This window comes from Acaromyces ingoldii (genome assembly GCF_003144295.1).
Source record: "Acaromyces ingoldii strain MCA 4198 unplaced genomic scaffold FA10scaffold_1, whole genome shotgun sequence".
In the NCBI taxonomy this organism is placed as follows: domain Eukaryota; kingdom Fungi; phylum Basidiomycota; class Exobasidiomycetes; order Exobasidiales; family Cryptobasidiaceae; genus Acaromyces; species Acaromyces ingoldii.
In genome coordinates this window covers 502,117-516,368 of record NW_020290247.1, presented here as the reverse complement: position 1 = coordinate 516,368, position 14,252 = coordinate 502,117, and the positions used below count along the sequence as shown (strand labels likewise).

Here is a 14,252-nt window from a genome sequence, read left to right as displayed (position 1 = left end):
TCCTCTCTTTCCCCCCACTCTCTCCTTCCGATCCGGCCTTAGCTTTGTGCCCGCTCCCTCGCTCGCTTGGGGTCCCTTTACTCTGCTGCAGACCTCAAGGCCCTTTCGCGACCGAGTCGCCCTCCCCGGTCGTCTGCGTGGGCGCCGTGCCAAGGATTGGACAACCTGACAACACAAAAACGGGCTTGGTGATTGTCCTCGACGCGCACCCATAACCACCTCTAAATGGTCCAACAATAGCCCTCGACACTGCCGTTTTTTGCCTTTGCACCGCCAGGCAGAGTGAGCAAGGAGGCCGCCAGTGGGAGGCTCGCTCTGCGCAGCTCTCCTGCTTCCTCTCCTTCCCCCTCCCCCTCCTGCCTTCCTTCCTGTCTCTGTACGTGTGTGTGTGTGTGCATCTTCTCGCTTCCATTCCATTTTCCCAAATACTTACCACCTTTCCTTTCCGCTAGCTGTCCTCTGCGGCGCATCTTGGCAGAAGGTCCCGTGCGAAGCTTTCCAGCGCGGGGGGGAGGGAAGAGGCTGACATTTGATCAACTGACGACGTGTATCTTGGATCCCCGCCGCTTGGGCTCTCGCTGCTCCGCGGCTCGAGTCTTTCCGAACCAGAACAGGGAAGGGGGAACTTTTCACAACAGAAGAAGGCGAGAGGTGGGGAGGCATTTCTAAGCATCTGTGAGTGAAAAAAAAAAAATGACAGCAGCCGGAGGTGTTTGGCGCTGAGAATGTTTCCTTTTTCTCATTTCCTTGGCATTCCCCTTTCCCCCTGCCAATTCTTCGTGCCCCATCGTCACTTTCGTCTTCATCATCGTTGGCGTCGCTTGCCCCGTCATGTCCGGCTTCTCTTGGCGATGGCTTGTATTCAGCTTAAGGACAGTCGCTCGCACTTGCCAAGATGGCGGGGACAGAGGCCAGGCAGTCTTCGCCCAATGGCCAGAGCAACCTCCATGGCTCGCCTCCCTACCCTCGCGGCCTATATCAGCGGTCTGATTCAGTGTCGACGTCCTCCCCCCTCTCGCCAACATCATCGCAGGACCGCAGGGAGAGTTTTCACCTTCAAAATAGCGGCCTCTATAGCGCTCCGGCCTCGTCTTCGCGCACTTCACTCAACCATTTCCAGCAGCAGCAGCAACAGCAGCACAACCAACGCAGACTCAATCCAACTCATTCCCACCAAACTCAGGTCCAGCACGAGGCCGACGAGCAGCGTGAGGAGCTTGACGTGTCTACCGAGAACGTCCTTACACCGCTCGGATTCCCGCCAAGCTACAGCAGCAGCAAGAGCGGAAATAACGGCAGCGGCCAAGGCGGCGACGACGAGTCGCCCTACTTTCGCATCCCTTGGTCAGCACCCTCGGAAGCAGGTTCCGGCAGCAGTGGGCATCGGTTTCCCTCCCCGTCCCTCCAGGGCCGGCCTGCATCTACTGGCTCTAACGCGGCCCTGGGCCTCGCTGAGCAGGAACAAGGTTCACTGCAGCAGCAGCAGCAAAATCCAGAAAGCCGGCCTTGGCACCAGGCCACCCCTCTTATCTCACTCACCGGCGTCTCGCCTGGGAGACAGACTGCCAACATGACGCAGTCCAACTCATCGACATCGTCCAGCTCTACCCCTTCGCCCCAGGACGGTGGCCAGGACGCTTGGAGCATGGTCCGAGGTGATGGTCGCCAGTCGCGATCCTCGTCCTTTGGCCGCTCCGATGTCACACCTTCGTCGTCGGTGCTGCTCTCTGGTGTGAGCCCACGCTCACCGACGAACAGCCTTGCCGGCTCGGAGCAGCTCGGCCGGTTGCAGCTGCAGCAGCAGCAGCATGGGGGCAGTGGCTTCTTCTCCTCGTTCCGACCGTCGTCGTCTGCGGGTCGCGATCAGTCCGAATCCTCGACGCCATCGATACGGGAGCCGCAGGACCGGGCGCCGAGCGAGACCAGGAGAAGGGACCGAGGGCTAAATGCGTCGGAACAGCGAAGTCGGCGGCCAAGCAGCGTCCTCGAGCAGGTCGGCGGCATTTTCGACCGCTTTGGCAAGAAGCTGGGCCACTCGCGAAACGAGTCCAAGGACGCGGCCAGCAAGCGTCCAGTCAGCACTGCCTCCTTTGCGGGCCTCAATGGGAGCGCCCTCGACGTCGGCTCGTCGAGCAACACCGACGAGGTCGAGGAGGTGCTGAATGAGCACGTGAGTCCGGACCGCACTGACTGACTGACTGCGAAGCGCGCCAGAGATGGAAGGAAGTGCGCGGCGGCTGACTTGTATTTCTTTTGTCTTTGTCTTTTGTTCCTCATGCACATCAAAAGTCTCCCAATGGCTCGACGATGTCCCACCAATTCTCCCCGTCGGTCTCGGCTGCTTCTCCGCCTGCCCCATGGGAGCGCGCAAGTGCCGAGAGCATGCAACAGCAGCAGCAGCAGCAGCAATCGTCGTCGTCGCAGGGCGCCAATACGGCCGGGCCGGCGTCGCTGCGATCGCCCCTGAGCGAAAGCGCCGAGCCTCCTCTAACGCCGTCTTCTTGGATGCAGCGACAGTTCTCTGCTGGCTCCCTCTCGTCGGCTCACGGGTTGCCACCCGCGTCTGAGGCAAGCGGCAGCAGCAGTCTAGCACCTGCACCTGCACCTGCACCTGCACCTGCACCGGCGCTAGCAGTTTCGTCGACCTCGACATCGACCTCGACATCGAGAGCATCAAAGCGCCTGAGCGTGCTGGACCGGACCTTCATCCAGGTCACTGAGGACAACGAGCGCTTCTCTGTCGTCGACATCTCATCACTCGACTCATCGGCGGCGATCAAAGAGCGCATGCTGAGCAAGCTTCGTGAGTGTCTTTCAGTCTCTCGCAGATAAGAACGAGACGAGCTAACTAATGCATGAATCAATAAAGACCTCTTTGACGAGGAGGCCTCGTCTTTTGCCCTCTATCGCACCGAGATCGGCATGTCAAGCGCATCAGGGCCAAAGATCGACGACGACGAGCTGCTGGCCATGTGCTGGCAGCTCGGCGACGACAGAGGGACGCTCAAGTTTCTGCTTCAGCAAACTGCACCTTCCGCGCAGCCGAGCCGCGTCATGCCCCCACCTCCCGTGGCTGCCTCGCCTCGAAAGGCGATGCAGAATCTTGCCAATGATGGCTTGTCGGCTCCTCTGCATGCCAAGTCTGGCAGTCTGTCCTCAAGGTCGTCGGTCAGCGAGGTCCTTGGTCAGCATAGCGATGCTCTGAGCGGCGGTGGGGGCGGTGGTAGTGCTGCAAACGAGAGTGGCTCCGAGACTAGCAGCTCCCGTCATCATCTCCACCGATCAAAGGCCACTTCGAGGCGTGCTGGGCAAGGCAGCGTTGCCTCTTCGGCCGAGGACGTTCGTTCACCCACCTTCAGCACTCGTTCGACGCCTTCCAACAGCGGTCTTGGGTCAGTCTCAGAGCAGGTCCTTGCATCGTCTTCGTCGACCATTGGCGCAGGGCCGTACGACAAGCCCCCCAGCGCAGGAGCGGGGCATCAGGCAGACGATTCATCGATGGAGGAGGTCAGGGATCCAGACGAAGACGAGGGTACCCTCACCTCCTCGCGACCGTTTGGCAAGCTGAGGCGGCCGTTGAGCCAGAGCAGTCATCAAGCGCAGCCGACGACGACGACGGTGCCAGCCTCGCCAGCTGCGGTCAGTGCGTCGCCGATGCATCAGCCTCATGGTCTTCCAGACGAGGTATCCTCGCCTTCCGATACATTTCAAAGAGGCCAAGGGTCGCGAGGATCATCCCAAAGCCGGCCAGTGGCCCAGAGGACAACGTCGCAACCTCATGTTGGAGCGCCGTCCGAGAGCAGCGGGAGTGGGAGCACGAGCGCAGGCAGCAGCGGCGGGGTGCCCAAGAGCCTTCAGGCGGGCGGCCGCGAGCCACGAGGGCTCGATCACGCAGACGCGGCACACATGTACCTCGGCGGCGCCCTTTCGTCTCCACGCGACGACTTTGAGTATCCTCCGCTCTCGCCCGCCAGCACCATGGGTGGACCGACGTCAATCCACGGGACAAAGAGCATGGAAGACATCCGTCTCAACAAACAGCGGCGACACCCTTCGTTCCCATCGGCCGCCGAGATGCCAGCCAATGCAAAGCAGCAGATCTTAAAGGAGCAGATGAATCCCTTGGACATTCGCGACGGTCGCTACCCGCGGCCAGACGTTGCTGTGTCTCATTCGGCCAGCACCAACGGCAGCGGAGGGCCGGCTTACCATCCCTCGTCACACTGGCAGTCGCCACCGCCGCCTCACCACCGACACCCCCAAGGGCCACCGCCGCCGCCGCAACCGTCAGTCTCTGTTCCTCCGACAACGGGAGGCTACCATGGTGATGCTCCGGGCGCCTTTGATCGGAACCGCTCAGCCTCGGCAGGCAACCTGATGCCCTTCAAGATGGGTCGACCTCCTCCGCAGCTCTCCGATCCACGCCTCGGGAATGCTCGAGCTCCGCCGATGCAGTCGCCTCCAATGGCAAGACCGTTGCAGCACCAGCAGCCCCAACATGCGCCAATGAACTACTACCCGAGTGATCCTCGGTATGGAGGACCCCCGCCCGCACAGATGCTTCGGCCAGGGACGAGCGTGAACGAGTTTGGTGCCAGATCGCCGTTTGATCCAAGGCCTTTCCCTGTACGGCCCCACACCTTCCACGAGCATCAACGCTTCCGGCCTGGTGGGCCACCTCCTACTCCGCCACCGGCACCGCTGGCACTGCCGCAACGCGAGGATCCATTCACATCGATGCATTTTCCCAACTCGAGCTCCCGCGAGGTGTCGGCCTTTCAGCGTCACGCCGTGGCTTCTCAAGGCTCGCTGCAGCCGGGCATGACTGTCCAGGAGACGATGCATCGCCCGAGTGCCCCTACTTTCAGCCCTCAATCGACGCACCAGCAGCCATTTGGACCTCGGGACTATCGCACGCCAAGGCCCTCGAACCGAAGTTATGACTGGCCCAGCGAAGCGTCATTGACATCGCCTCACGGGCCTCCGCCGCCTCACAGTGCCATTGGCTTTGGGTCCATGAACTCTTCCAGACCATCGCAGCAGCAGCATTCGTTCCACCACCACTACCAGCAGCATCCCCCGCAAGCACAGCAGCACCTGCAGCAGTATCACCCGCAATATCACCAACACCAACCGCCTCAGCAGCAGCAGCCACAGCAGCCACAGCAGCCACAGCAGCCACAGCAGCCACAGCAGCCACAGCAATACCACTACGATCAGCAGCAGCAGCAGCAGCAGCAGCAGCAGCAGCAGGTGCCCGTGGAAGTCCCGTACGTGTCAAGTTCGCGGAGGAGCATACCTTCCACCTTTGAAGACGAGGAGAGGCAGAGCTCGACACGCAACCAGCAGGGGCAGGCGATGTTGCAGAAGCCTCTGCAGCCACAGCAGGCCCGCATGATGCGTCCTCACACCGCTGCCGTCGACGGAACAGGCTCGAGTGTCAACAACACGCAGCACCCGGCTCAAGGCTCCGAGAGGTCGTCTGGCTCCTCGTTTGCTTCGTCTGCTTCTCATGTCTCTCACCGCCGCAATATATCCTCCGACGAAGGTGTGCAGAAGCCAAGGGATGCCAACGACGACTCGTTTAGCGCGCCCACGTCTGCTCGCAGCTCGCAGAGTGGACCTCTGAGCCCCGAGACAAAGGAGCTCATGTCGGCTGCTTCGTCGACGCAGCTGCCGTACGCGAGCAGCAGCACGAGCCTGAGCAGAAAGGCTTCGCTCGACGACTCAGAGCTCCTCAAGATGCGGCCTCTGCCCACGCCGCCAAGCCAGCCTTCGTCGGCGGTGGCGGACGACCGCGAGCACGTCGAAGAGCTGCGCGATGCTCCAAAGGACTCCGACACGCTCAAAGTGGGCGACTGGAGGAAGGTCATCTCGTCACTTAGCGCGCGTACCGGCGACGGCCGCGGTGTTCGCGAGGGTGACTTGCTCGAAGACTCGGACAGCAGCACGCTTAGGGCTGGTGCCGCCCCGTCGTCTGCGGCATCTTCCGTGTTCGCCAGTGGAACTCAACCATCTGGTGCTGCTGACGCTACCTCAAGAACACCGACGATGGCGGCAGCCGGGGCTGCGACGAGTGATAGCGCCGTCGAGGTACAGAAGACAAGGGCAGCGGAAGAGGCACAAGATGAGCCTACTTCCTGGGATGATTTCGAAGACGATGAGGAAGAGCTCGAAGGAGGAACCTGGATGAAGCCTATGGCTCCAAAAGAAGACGTTGTCGCGTCACTCCAACCCCTTGCGTCTGGATCTGGATCGAAAGACAAAGGCAAAGACGCACGGCAACTGGCCAACGAGGACATCAAGCCTCTGACCGACTCTCCTGCTTCGCTCAGTCAAGCCACGCTGCGTCCGGACGAAACGCATGCTATTCACAGGCCGCCAGGTTCACCAGGACAGGCTGCGAGTCCTCATCGACCGGTGCTCACCATCCAGATCAATGGGCCGAACGCGTCGACAGGACACCACTCGCCCAGTCTGGTGCAGCACGGTCTTGGCCTTCGTCACAATCTGCCTACGTCTTCCCCTCGAGTGTCGCCCCAAGGGCCCAAGTCGCCCCCCAAGTCGGTGGGAGCCGCTTCTCGCATTGAGCCGCCAGCGTCGTTGACCATGACGCCGACAAAAGACGAGCCAGGTCCACCACTTTCCGAGAACCGACGTCCCTCGTCCTCGTCGACGACGACTACTGCGTCTTCTTCGAGCTCGGGCAGCAACTTGCACAGGAGCACCTCGTTTGCTCGGCGCGACGACACCGACTGGGCTTCTCGTCCACCTCCCGAGCTGCTCTACGAAAACCTCGACGACTTCTTCCCAAAGCTCGACCTGGACAAGCCTGTCCTTGAGGCAGCAAATGCGCCGGGCAGCCCTCTCATTGGCAGCGAGCAGACGCCAGTCTCAAACCCCGCTGCCGCTCACACGGCTCTTGGAACTTCGTCGCTGACGCCGCTGCGGCCGATCTCCCCCCCGGCTGCAGTTGCGCCAACGTTGCGCGCTGGCGGCGGCGGCGGCGGCGGCGCGATTGGCCGACACAAGAAGTCCATTCGGATTGTGGCACAAGACCGAAAGAGATTCATGGATCGAGCCGAGGCCATCGAGCGTCGACACGCCGATGCGCAGGCACCCGGTGATGACGAGGCCGACAACAGGCTCGCGAGACGGCGCAGCACCAAGCTCTGGGGCGGTCGGGTCGTCGAAGTGACGCCGGGCGTGGACCCTACTTCGGCCACCTCACTCGAATCACCTTCGAGCGAAGGGGGCAGCGGCAGGCCCGTCTTCAAGTGGGTCAAGGGCGACCTTATCGGCAGAGGCACATACGGAAGGGTCTACCTCGCTCTCAATGCGACGACGGGAGAGATGATCGCCGTCAAGCAGGTCGAGCTGCCAACAACGGCTTCAGATCGCGAGGACATCCGGCAGAAGAACGTCGTCGCGGCTCTCAAGTCGGAAATTGAGACGCTCAAGGACCTGGACCATCCCAACATTGTGTCCTACCTCGGCTACGAGGAGACCAGGCAGACGCTGAGCATTTTCCTCGAGTATGTGCCAGGTGGGAGCGTCGGCAGCTGCTTGCGCAAGCATGGCAAGCTCGAGGAGGCTACGATCAAGTCGTTCCTCAATCAGATTCTCGAGGGCTTGAGCTACCTCCACGGCCGCAACATTCTCCACCGCGACCTCAAGGCCGACAACCTCCTCGTCGACCACCAGGGAACCGTCAAGATCTCCGACTTTGGCACGGTGCGAAAGAGCGAAGACATTTATGGCAACGTCGCCTCCATGTCGGTCCAGGGCAGCATCTTCTGGATGGCACCGGAGGTCATGTCGCTCAGCTCCAGAGGCTACTCTGCCAAGGTCGACATCTGGAGTCTTGGCTGCGTGGTGCTGGAGATGTTTGCAGGTCGAAGACCCTGGTCCGAGGAAGAAGCCGTCCACGCCATGTTCAAGATTGGTGCTGAACGCAAAGCGCCGCCCATCCCACCCGACGTGCGTCTGAGCAAGGCGGCGACACACTTTCTCAAGACGTGCTTCTACGTCGACCCGACAAAGCGACCGACGGCATCGAGGCTGCTCGAGCACGTATTCCCACACCCGCTCGAAGGTTGGCAATTTGAGCAGTCGAGCCTCTATCAGCATTTGGCAAGGTGATCCTCCGTACTCTCTTCTCCCTCCCTTCCACCCTTTTTCTTTTCCTTTTTCTCTCTCCATATCTACATACTCAACGATACCACACAAGACAGACTCAAAAGGGATGGCCCTTTCTTAATGTTTCTCTCTTATCTTATCCAATCAATCGAGCAATGTCTTCTCTCTCACTTTCGCCCCTGCGAGCGTCTGACATGAGAGGGGTGATCGCGGCATTCAAATTGGAAGTACAGGAAGCCACACCTGATGAGGTCCATGCGTCATTGAAGAGTGGAAGAAATTATGACGGGCTCCCCTGTCGGCTCCACAAGAAGCGATCACGCCGAATTAGGGACCGCCGAGAAGCTATGTCATTCCTTCATCAGATGACTAACGGTCTGGGCCAAGAGAAAGCATTGTGCCGAGGGCTGTACCTGTATGTTGGCATGGCATGAATGAGATCTCGAGTCAAGGGTTGTGCTTCTTCTGCTTCCGTCCGTTCCTCTGTATCCTTTGGTGCATTATTGAGAGCACAGGGAAGGGGATTTGAATTGCCAATGACGTAGCGCGCTTCTCGGTTTCCTTCTTCCGAATTAAAAAATGTGGAAGAAAGAGGCCCGAATTGTATCTGGCCAAGAGTGGAGCGAGCGCGGAGGAGGTAAAAAGATGGCATGACAATAAAAAAAAAAATGAAGGGAAAGAGAAAACGGGTGGAGAGTAGCGTACGTGCGTGGGTCGGCCTCACATATCATCGGCGACTTCTGAGCCAAACAGATTCTCGTCCATCCACCTCTCCCTCACCTCCTACTCATCTCTCTCTTCTCTTCTACCATCGACACTCCTCTCCGTCGCCTAGGCCCTCATCCTCTATAGTTCTTGCTAATCTCGCCCGACGCCCACCGCAGCGACCGCATCCTTCGAAAGATACCTCTGCCGCCTCCTGTGAGTAATGACGTCGTCGGCGCACAGCCCCGCCTTCCTCTGCTTTTATTTTTCAGCCCACGCTCTCCTTTCGCCGACAATTGTTGGATGTTGCATTGCTGACGCTCTCGCCACTCACAACCATTGTCACTCTTCACAGCTAGCACTACAACACCACCTTTTCAAGCAAACAGGACAAAATGGTTGACTCTTCCGCCGCCATTCGCCGAGGGTGAGTGCATGCGGATGCAGGCTCCGTTAATTTAATAGCACGCGCGCTGACATGGCAACAACACCAAAAAAGACACCCGGCCATCTTCGGACTCCTCGCCTTCGTCTCGTTCATCGTGGCTGTCATCGCCTCGACGCTGACGACTGACTTCAACAACAAGGGCAACGCCCAGTCGTCCGCCATTACTGGCGCTGTCCGCTACTCTGTCTTCGTCGGCTGGTGGACCTTCCTCTTTTCCATCGTCTACCTCGTTCTCTTCCTCGTCGGTAAGGGAGGCGTAGTCACTTCGATTGCCGGCCATGCCATCTGGATCGTCCTCACATGGATCTTCTTCCTCGCGGGCGCCGGTGCGGTCACGGGCTCCATGCACGGCGCGCAGAACTGCTCTACCTCAGATCTTCGGTACTGCGGCAGCATGGAAGCCCTCATGGCCTTCAGCTGGATTGCCTGGTGAGTCTCCATCTTCTCAATCGTGGGTTTGAGCTAGAGATGCTAACGAAGTTGCTACAGGATTATTCTTACTGGTATGCTGGCCATGGTCATCGTCATTGGTGGCGGCGCCTTCCGAGGCGGCCGGACCTTCAAGGAGGGCCTCAATGCATGAGCGATTTCCGCGCGCTCTCTCCTACACCCACCCCTCCTTCGTCTTTCTCGTCCGTTCGTATTCCCAGACTCTCTTAATTCCTATGTTCGCGCCCCTCGACCCTTTGGATTCAGCCCCCTAGCCCCCCCTTTACATTCGTCTCGGCGATGTCAATATCCACAAGGTCTCTCTCCTCGTAAGATTCTTGTACCATCCTTTCCTTCCTTGGTTCTCATTAGCAATGGTGATCCAGACACAAATTCTGCTCCATCTCAGTCTGTTGTTCTGCTAAGCAATCCCGTTAGTATAAGGGAAAATTGGCTTAGCGCCTTTGTCCTCAGAACGCGTGCCACGTGCGACACAAAGTTGGAAAAGGGCTGTGGCAGTGAGTGAGCTGGCGGCCAGCAATGCGCTTTAGCGAGAAAGAGCTAGACACAGAGAGAGAGCTGGCCTTCAGCCACTTGGCGCGCGCATTTCTAGCTATCTTGAGTCTTCTCCCTTTCCATAACGACCGTTCCTTCGCCTCTTCCTTCTTACCTCTTTTTACCGTACCTAGCCTTTTTGGTCTCGTCAACAACTACTCCAGCTCACCTTTTGATAATCAACAAGCCAACATGGAAGGTGAGTAACGAAGCACAGGACATCGGCTTGCTACGAGGGTGGCCAGGAAGGGTCGACCCTGGCTGGCGAGCGCAGCATGTTGCTTCTGTTGCTGGCTGTGGCAGATGGCCTTGGAACCTCAGCATTGGGCATGAGGAGCAGCCAAAAAAGACTCTCGGTTGCGTTTATCATCGACCTCTGGGCTTTGCACTTGGTCCATCGAGGTACCACCTCGGCATTAATTGGGCCTCGACGGACCCTGCCAATCCTTCTTCCCGGTGTCGATAGCTCCGCCACGCACCGCCAACGCGAGACGCGAATATAGTTGCGGGTGTAGACAAGTACTGACTGGCTCCATTGTCCCTTTATCGCCTCTGCGCCCCCCTTTGCCACACAGACGAGGTTGCTGCTGTAAGTTTGAGCGAGCCAATCCTCGAACAGATAGTTTCTTACCAGGATCCCACACCCTTCTTCTTCAGCTCGTTATCGACAATGGTTCGGGCATGTGCAAGGGTGAGTCTGGTGACCCAAATGTGCTTGCAGGACAATCGTGCTGAGACATTTGCTTGTAGCCGGTTTCGCCGGTGACGATGCTCCTCGTGCCGTCTTCCCTTCGATTGTCGGCCGACCCCGTCACCAGGGTGTGATGGTCGGCATGGGCCAGAAGGTGAGACACTATGAATGGCAAAAGCAGAGAAGAGAAAAAGGTGACTGAGACGCCTGCTTCAAGGATTCGTACGTTGGAGACGAGGCGCAGTCGAAGCGTGGTATCTTGACGCTCAAGTACCCCATCGAGCACGGTATCGTGACCAACTGGGACGACATGGAGAAGATCTGGCACCACACCTTCTACAACGAGCTGCGTGTCGCCCCTGAGGAGCACCCCGTCCTGCTCACTGAGGCTCCCCTCAACCCCAAGGCGAACCGAGAGAAGATGACGCAGATCATGTTTGAGACCTTCAACGCCCCTGCGTTCTACGTTGCTATCCAGGCCGTCCTGTCGCTCTATGCTTCCGGTCGTACCACCGGTATCGTTCTCGACTCGGGTGACGGTGTTACCCACACTGTCCCCATCTACGAGGGCTACTCGCTTCCTCACGCCATTCTTCGTCTCGACCTTGCCGGTCGTGACCTGACGGAGCACCTCGTCAAGATCCTCATGGAGCGTGGCTACCCCTTCACGACGACTGCCGAGCGCGAAATTGTCCGTGACATCAAGGAGAAGCTCTGCTACGTTGCCCTTGACTTTGAGCAGGAGATGCAGACGGCCAGCCAGTCGTCTGCTCTCGAGAAGAGCTACGAGCTTCCCGACGGCCAGGTCATCACCATCGGTAACGAGCGCTTCCGTGCTCCTGAGGCTCTCTTCCAGCCCTCGTTCCTCGGCCTCGAAGCCTCTGGTATCCACGAGACGACCTGTAAGTCTTTCCTTCTTTTATTTTATTCCCGCGGCATTCCGCTGACTCCTTTTCAACTGCAGACAACTCGATCATGAAGTGCGACCTGGACATCCGTAAGGACCTGTACGGCAACATTGTCATGTCGGGTGGTACGACCATGTACGCCGGCATCAGCGACCGTATGCAGAAGGAGATCACTGCCCTGGCCCCCTCGAGCATGAAGGTCAAGATTGTGGCGCCTCCGGAGAGGAAGTACTCGGTCTGGATTGGTGGTTCGATTCTGGCGTCGCTCTCGACCTTCGCCCAGATGTGGGTCACCAAGTCCGAGTACGACGAGTCTGGACCTGCTATCGTCCACAGGAAGTGCTTCTAAACGCATGCAAGTCTCATGGGGACAGCCGGCTGGGAATAGATGCACGATGGTGGATTTGGGCCGACCAAGCAGAAAGAGGGGGAGCTGGGAGGAGAAGGCCACGGATGAAAGGGGGATCCGGCGGCTGTTCTCACACAAAACTAAAAGAGGTCAGACGCACCCGAAGAAGGAGCCTACCCGAAGTCATCTTCTCTTTCCTCTCCTTTCATTCGCCTTTTTCCCCTCATTTCCCTCTTGCCTCTCTTGTGTCTCCTCCTTGTCCTTCTTATGGTGTCTTTGTTTCTCCCACATCCTTCACTTCAATTCTCGTCCTTATGAACAAGTCGCTCTTCGCCTGAGGCTTCTCTCCTCTTTTCCTCTTCTTCCGCCTTGAAATGAAATGAAACGAGAAAGAATTGTGCAATTGATGACTCTCCGTTTTGTGGATTACGGTGCAAAGAAATGGCCGCCTCTCTCCCTGTGTCTAAGAGGGGCAAGTAGGATTTTTACAGTAGGGCGGCGGACTCGCCGCCATCGTGCGTTTGAGCGAAAACTCCCTTGAATCATGCAACGGCGCGGTTTAGTAGGCATATCCGCCTCCTGCTCCTCCGGTTCCGTTGATGCCGCCATTCCCATAGTCGTAGCCACCGGCCCCGGCACCGCCATACCCATCTTGCCCGCCACCATAGTCCAGGCCGTTGCCGTTCGGCATTGCTCCGCCTGCGTCCCCATCGACAGGCCCTTCCAGGAGCACACCGAGTTCCTGCACCACCTGCGCGGTTCTCAGTTCGAGAATATGAAGGCCCTGTAGCAGACATGCGGGAAATTAGATCAGCACGAATCCCTGAACGACAAAAGAAGAGGCTTTTCATGAAAGAGCACTCACCGTCTCAACGACTTCCACGGGCGACATGCTACCGACAGTCTCCACGTCAAAGTAGAACCGATCCGCCTTCCGGTTGTAGTCGAACGGCGCGCCTTCTGGTGGTGCTTCCTCCTCTCTAGCGTTGTCAGAGAGCGGCCATTCAGCCTTGGCGTCGAGCTCATACCAGTACGCCGTGTGTCGGAGGGCATTGTACGGATCGTACTCGAAGCCAATAGCAGAAACGGGCGACCATTTTGCATGCTCCTTCGCGAACCCCTGCGAGAAGTGGAAAGCTCCAAATGTCAGTCTCTCAAATTCTCGATACCGAAAAGCTTTGGAAGCGTACCTTGCGCGCAATACACCGGATCTTGAGCTCCTGGCCCTTTCTCATCTTGACCAGCATGACGCCATCCACGGACGGATCATCGAATCCGATTGGTTTGCCAAAGTCGAGCGACTTTTGCGCGCTTGGCATAGGTCCCATCGCATTCATCGCTTCGTCATCGCCGTAAGGGCTGCCCAGGCTATTTGAGCGGATGAGATGCTTTGATGTGACCTGCATGATGCCTCGCTCCTCGCATTTGGCGTGCAAGGTCAATTCGACACTGCAGCGATCGCAACCCTCTTCGCACGAGCACTCCTACAAGGCAGCAGCCAAACATCAGCTTGAAAAGCCTGCCGCCCAGCATGATCTTCTGTACCCACCCGATGATCCACCAAGACTCGACTTGTGTCGGCGCTGATCAACGGCACCATGCCTAACCGATGTGCCAGCATTTCATCCGGCAACGGCGTCGTGTTGGACTGGATCTCAACCATATCGATTGCGCACGTTGGTATATCGGCGATCATGGCTCTTCTCAACGAGTTCGCAAAGCTGGTCATGAGGGACGGATAGTCTCCTTTGAGCGTTTGACCAAGCGATGCGTAGATGAGGATTCTCTTCTCTCACCTCAGATCTACTCCCTCAAGGACGAAATTTGCTCGTTCTCTCGTCAAAGCTCGAAGTGTAATTTTCGGCTGAGACTCATAAGAGAGGCCATTGGACGAGGAGCCGGCAGCTCCGCCGTGGATGCCATTGAGGGTTGCCATTCCTCAGGACTTTGCACACCCTCTCTCTCTCCTTCTCCTGCCTGGTCCTGCACCAGATCTCGATGCAATGGTGTGCAGAGGCGGAAGGTGCG

The 14,252-nt window shown here is 58.3% G+C and overlaps 4 protein-coding genes across 4 annotated transcripts; 3 read left to right on the top strand and 1 right to left on the bottom strand.

Moving 5' to 3' along the window:
- Positions 1 to 496: 496 nt before the first annotated feature.
- FA10DRAFT_6747 (Pkinase-domain-containing protein) lies at positions 497 to 8,310 on the top strand. Its single transcript, XM_025525636.1, has 4 exons — positions 497 to 675; positions 867 to 2,170; positions 2,290 to 2,803; positions 2,870 to 8,310. The coding sequence occupies exons 2-4, from the start codon at positions 896 to 898 to the stop codon at positions 8,140 to 8,142; spliced, it is 7,062 nt and encodes a 2,353-aa protein (XP_025379999.1). The 5' UTR covers positions 497 to 675; positions 867 to 895; the 3' UTR covers positions 8,143 to 8,310.
- Positions 8,311 to 8,948: 638 nt separating this feature from the next.
- On the top strand, positions 8,949 to 10,052 carry FA10DRAFT_263553 (hypothetical protein). The gene is made up of 3 exons (XM_025520265.1): positions 8,949 to 9,271; positions 9,344 to 9,721; positions 9,782 to 10,052. Exons 1-3 carry the CDS (start codon positions 9,240 to 9,242, stop codon positions 9,873 to 9,875), a joined length of 504 nt encoding a protein of 167 aa, XP_025379998.1. The 5' UTR covers positions 8,949 to 9,239; the 3' UTR covers positions 9,876 to 10,052.
- A 325-nt stretch (positions 10,053 to 10,377) lies between these two features.
- On the top strand, positions 10,378 to 12,653 carry FA10DRAFT_263550 (Actin/actin-like protein). Its single transcript, XM_025520264.1, has 6 exons — positions 10,378 to 10,475; positions 10,852 to 10,865; positions 10,934 to 10,967; positions 11,027 to 11,121; positions 11,185 to 11,869; positions 11,932 to 12,653. The coding sequence occupies exons 1-6, from the start codon at positions 10,469 to 10,471 to the stop codon at positions 12,222 to 12,224; spliced, it is 1,128 nt and encodes a 375-aa protein (XP_025379997.1). The 5' UTR covers positions 10,378 to 10,468; the 3' UTR covers positions 12,225 to 12,653.
- Positions 12,654 to 12,882: 229 nt separating this feature from the next.
- FA10DRAFT_216250 (insert subdomain of RNA polymerase alpha subunit) lies at positions 12,883 to 14,094 on the bottom strand (the record flags this gene model as incomplete). The annotated part of the gene is made up of 5 exons (XM_025518502.1): positions 12,883 to 13,008; positions 13,090 to 13,344; positions 13,415 to 13,708; positions 13,774 to 13,945; positions 14,021 to 14,094. Coding segments are annotated over 5 exons (921 nt in total), but the record flags the coding sequence as incomplete, so codon positions are not given.
- Between the last annotated feature and the right edge of the window lie 158 nt (positions 14,095 to 14,252).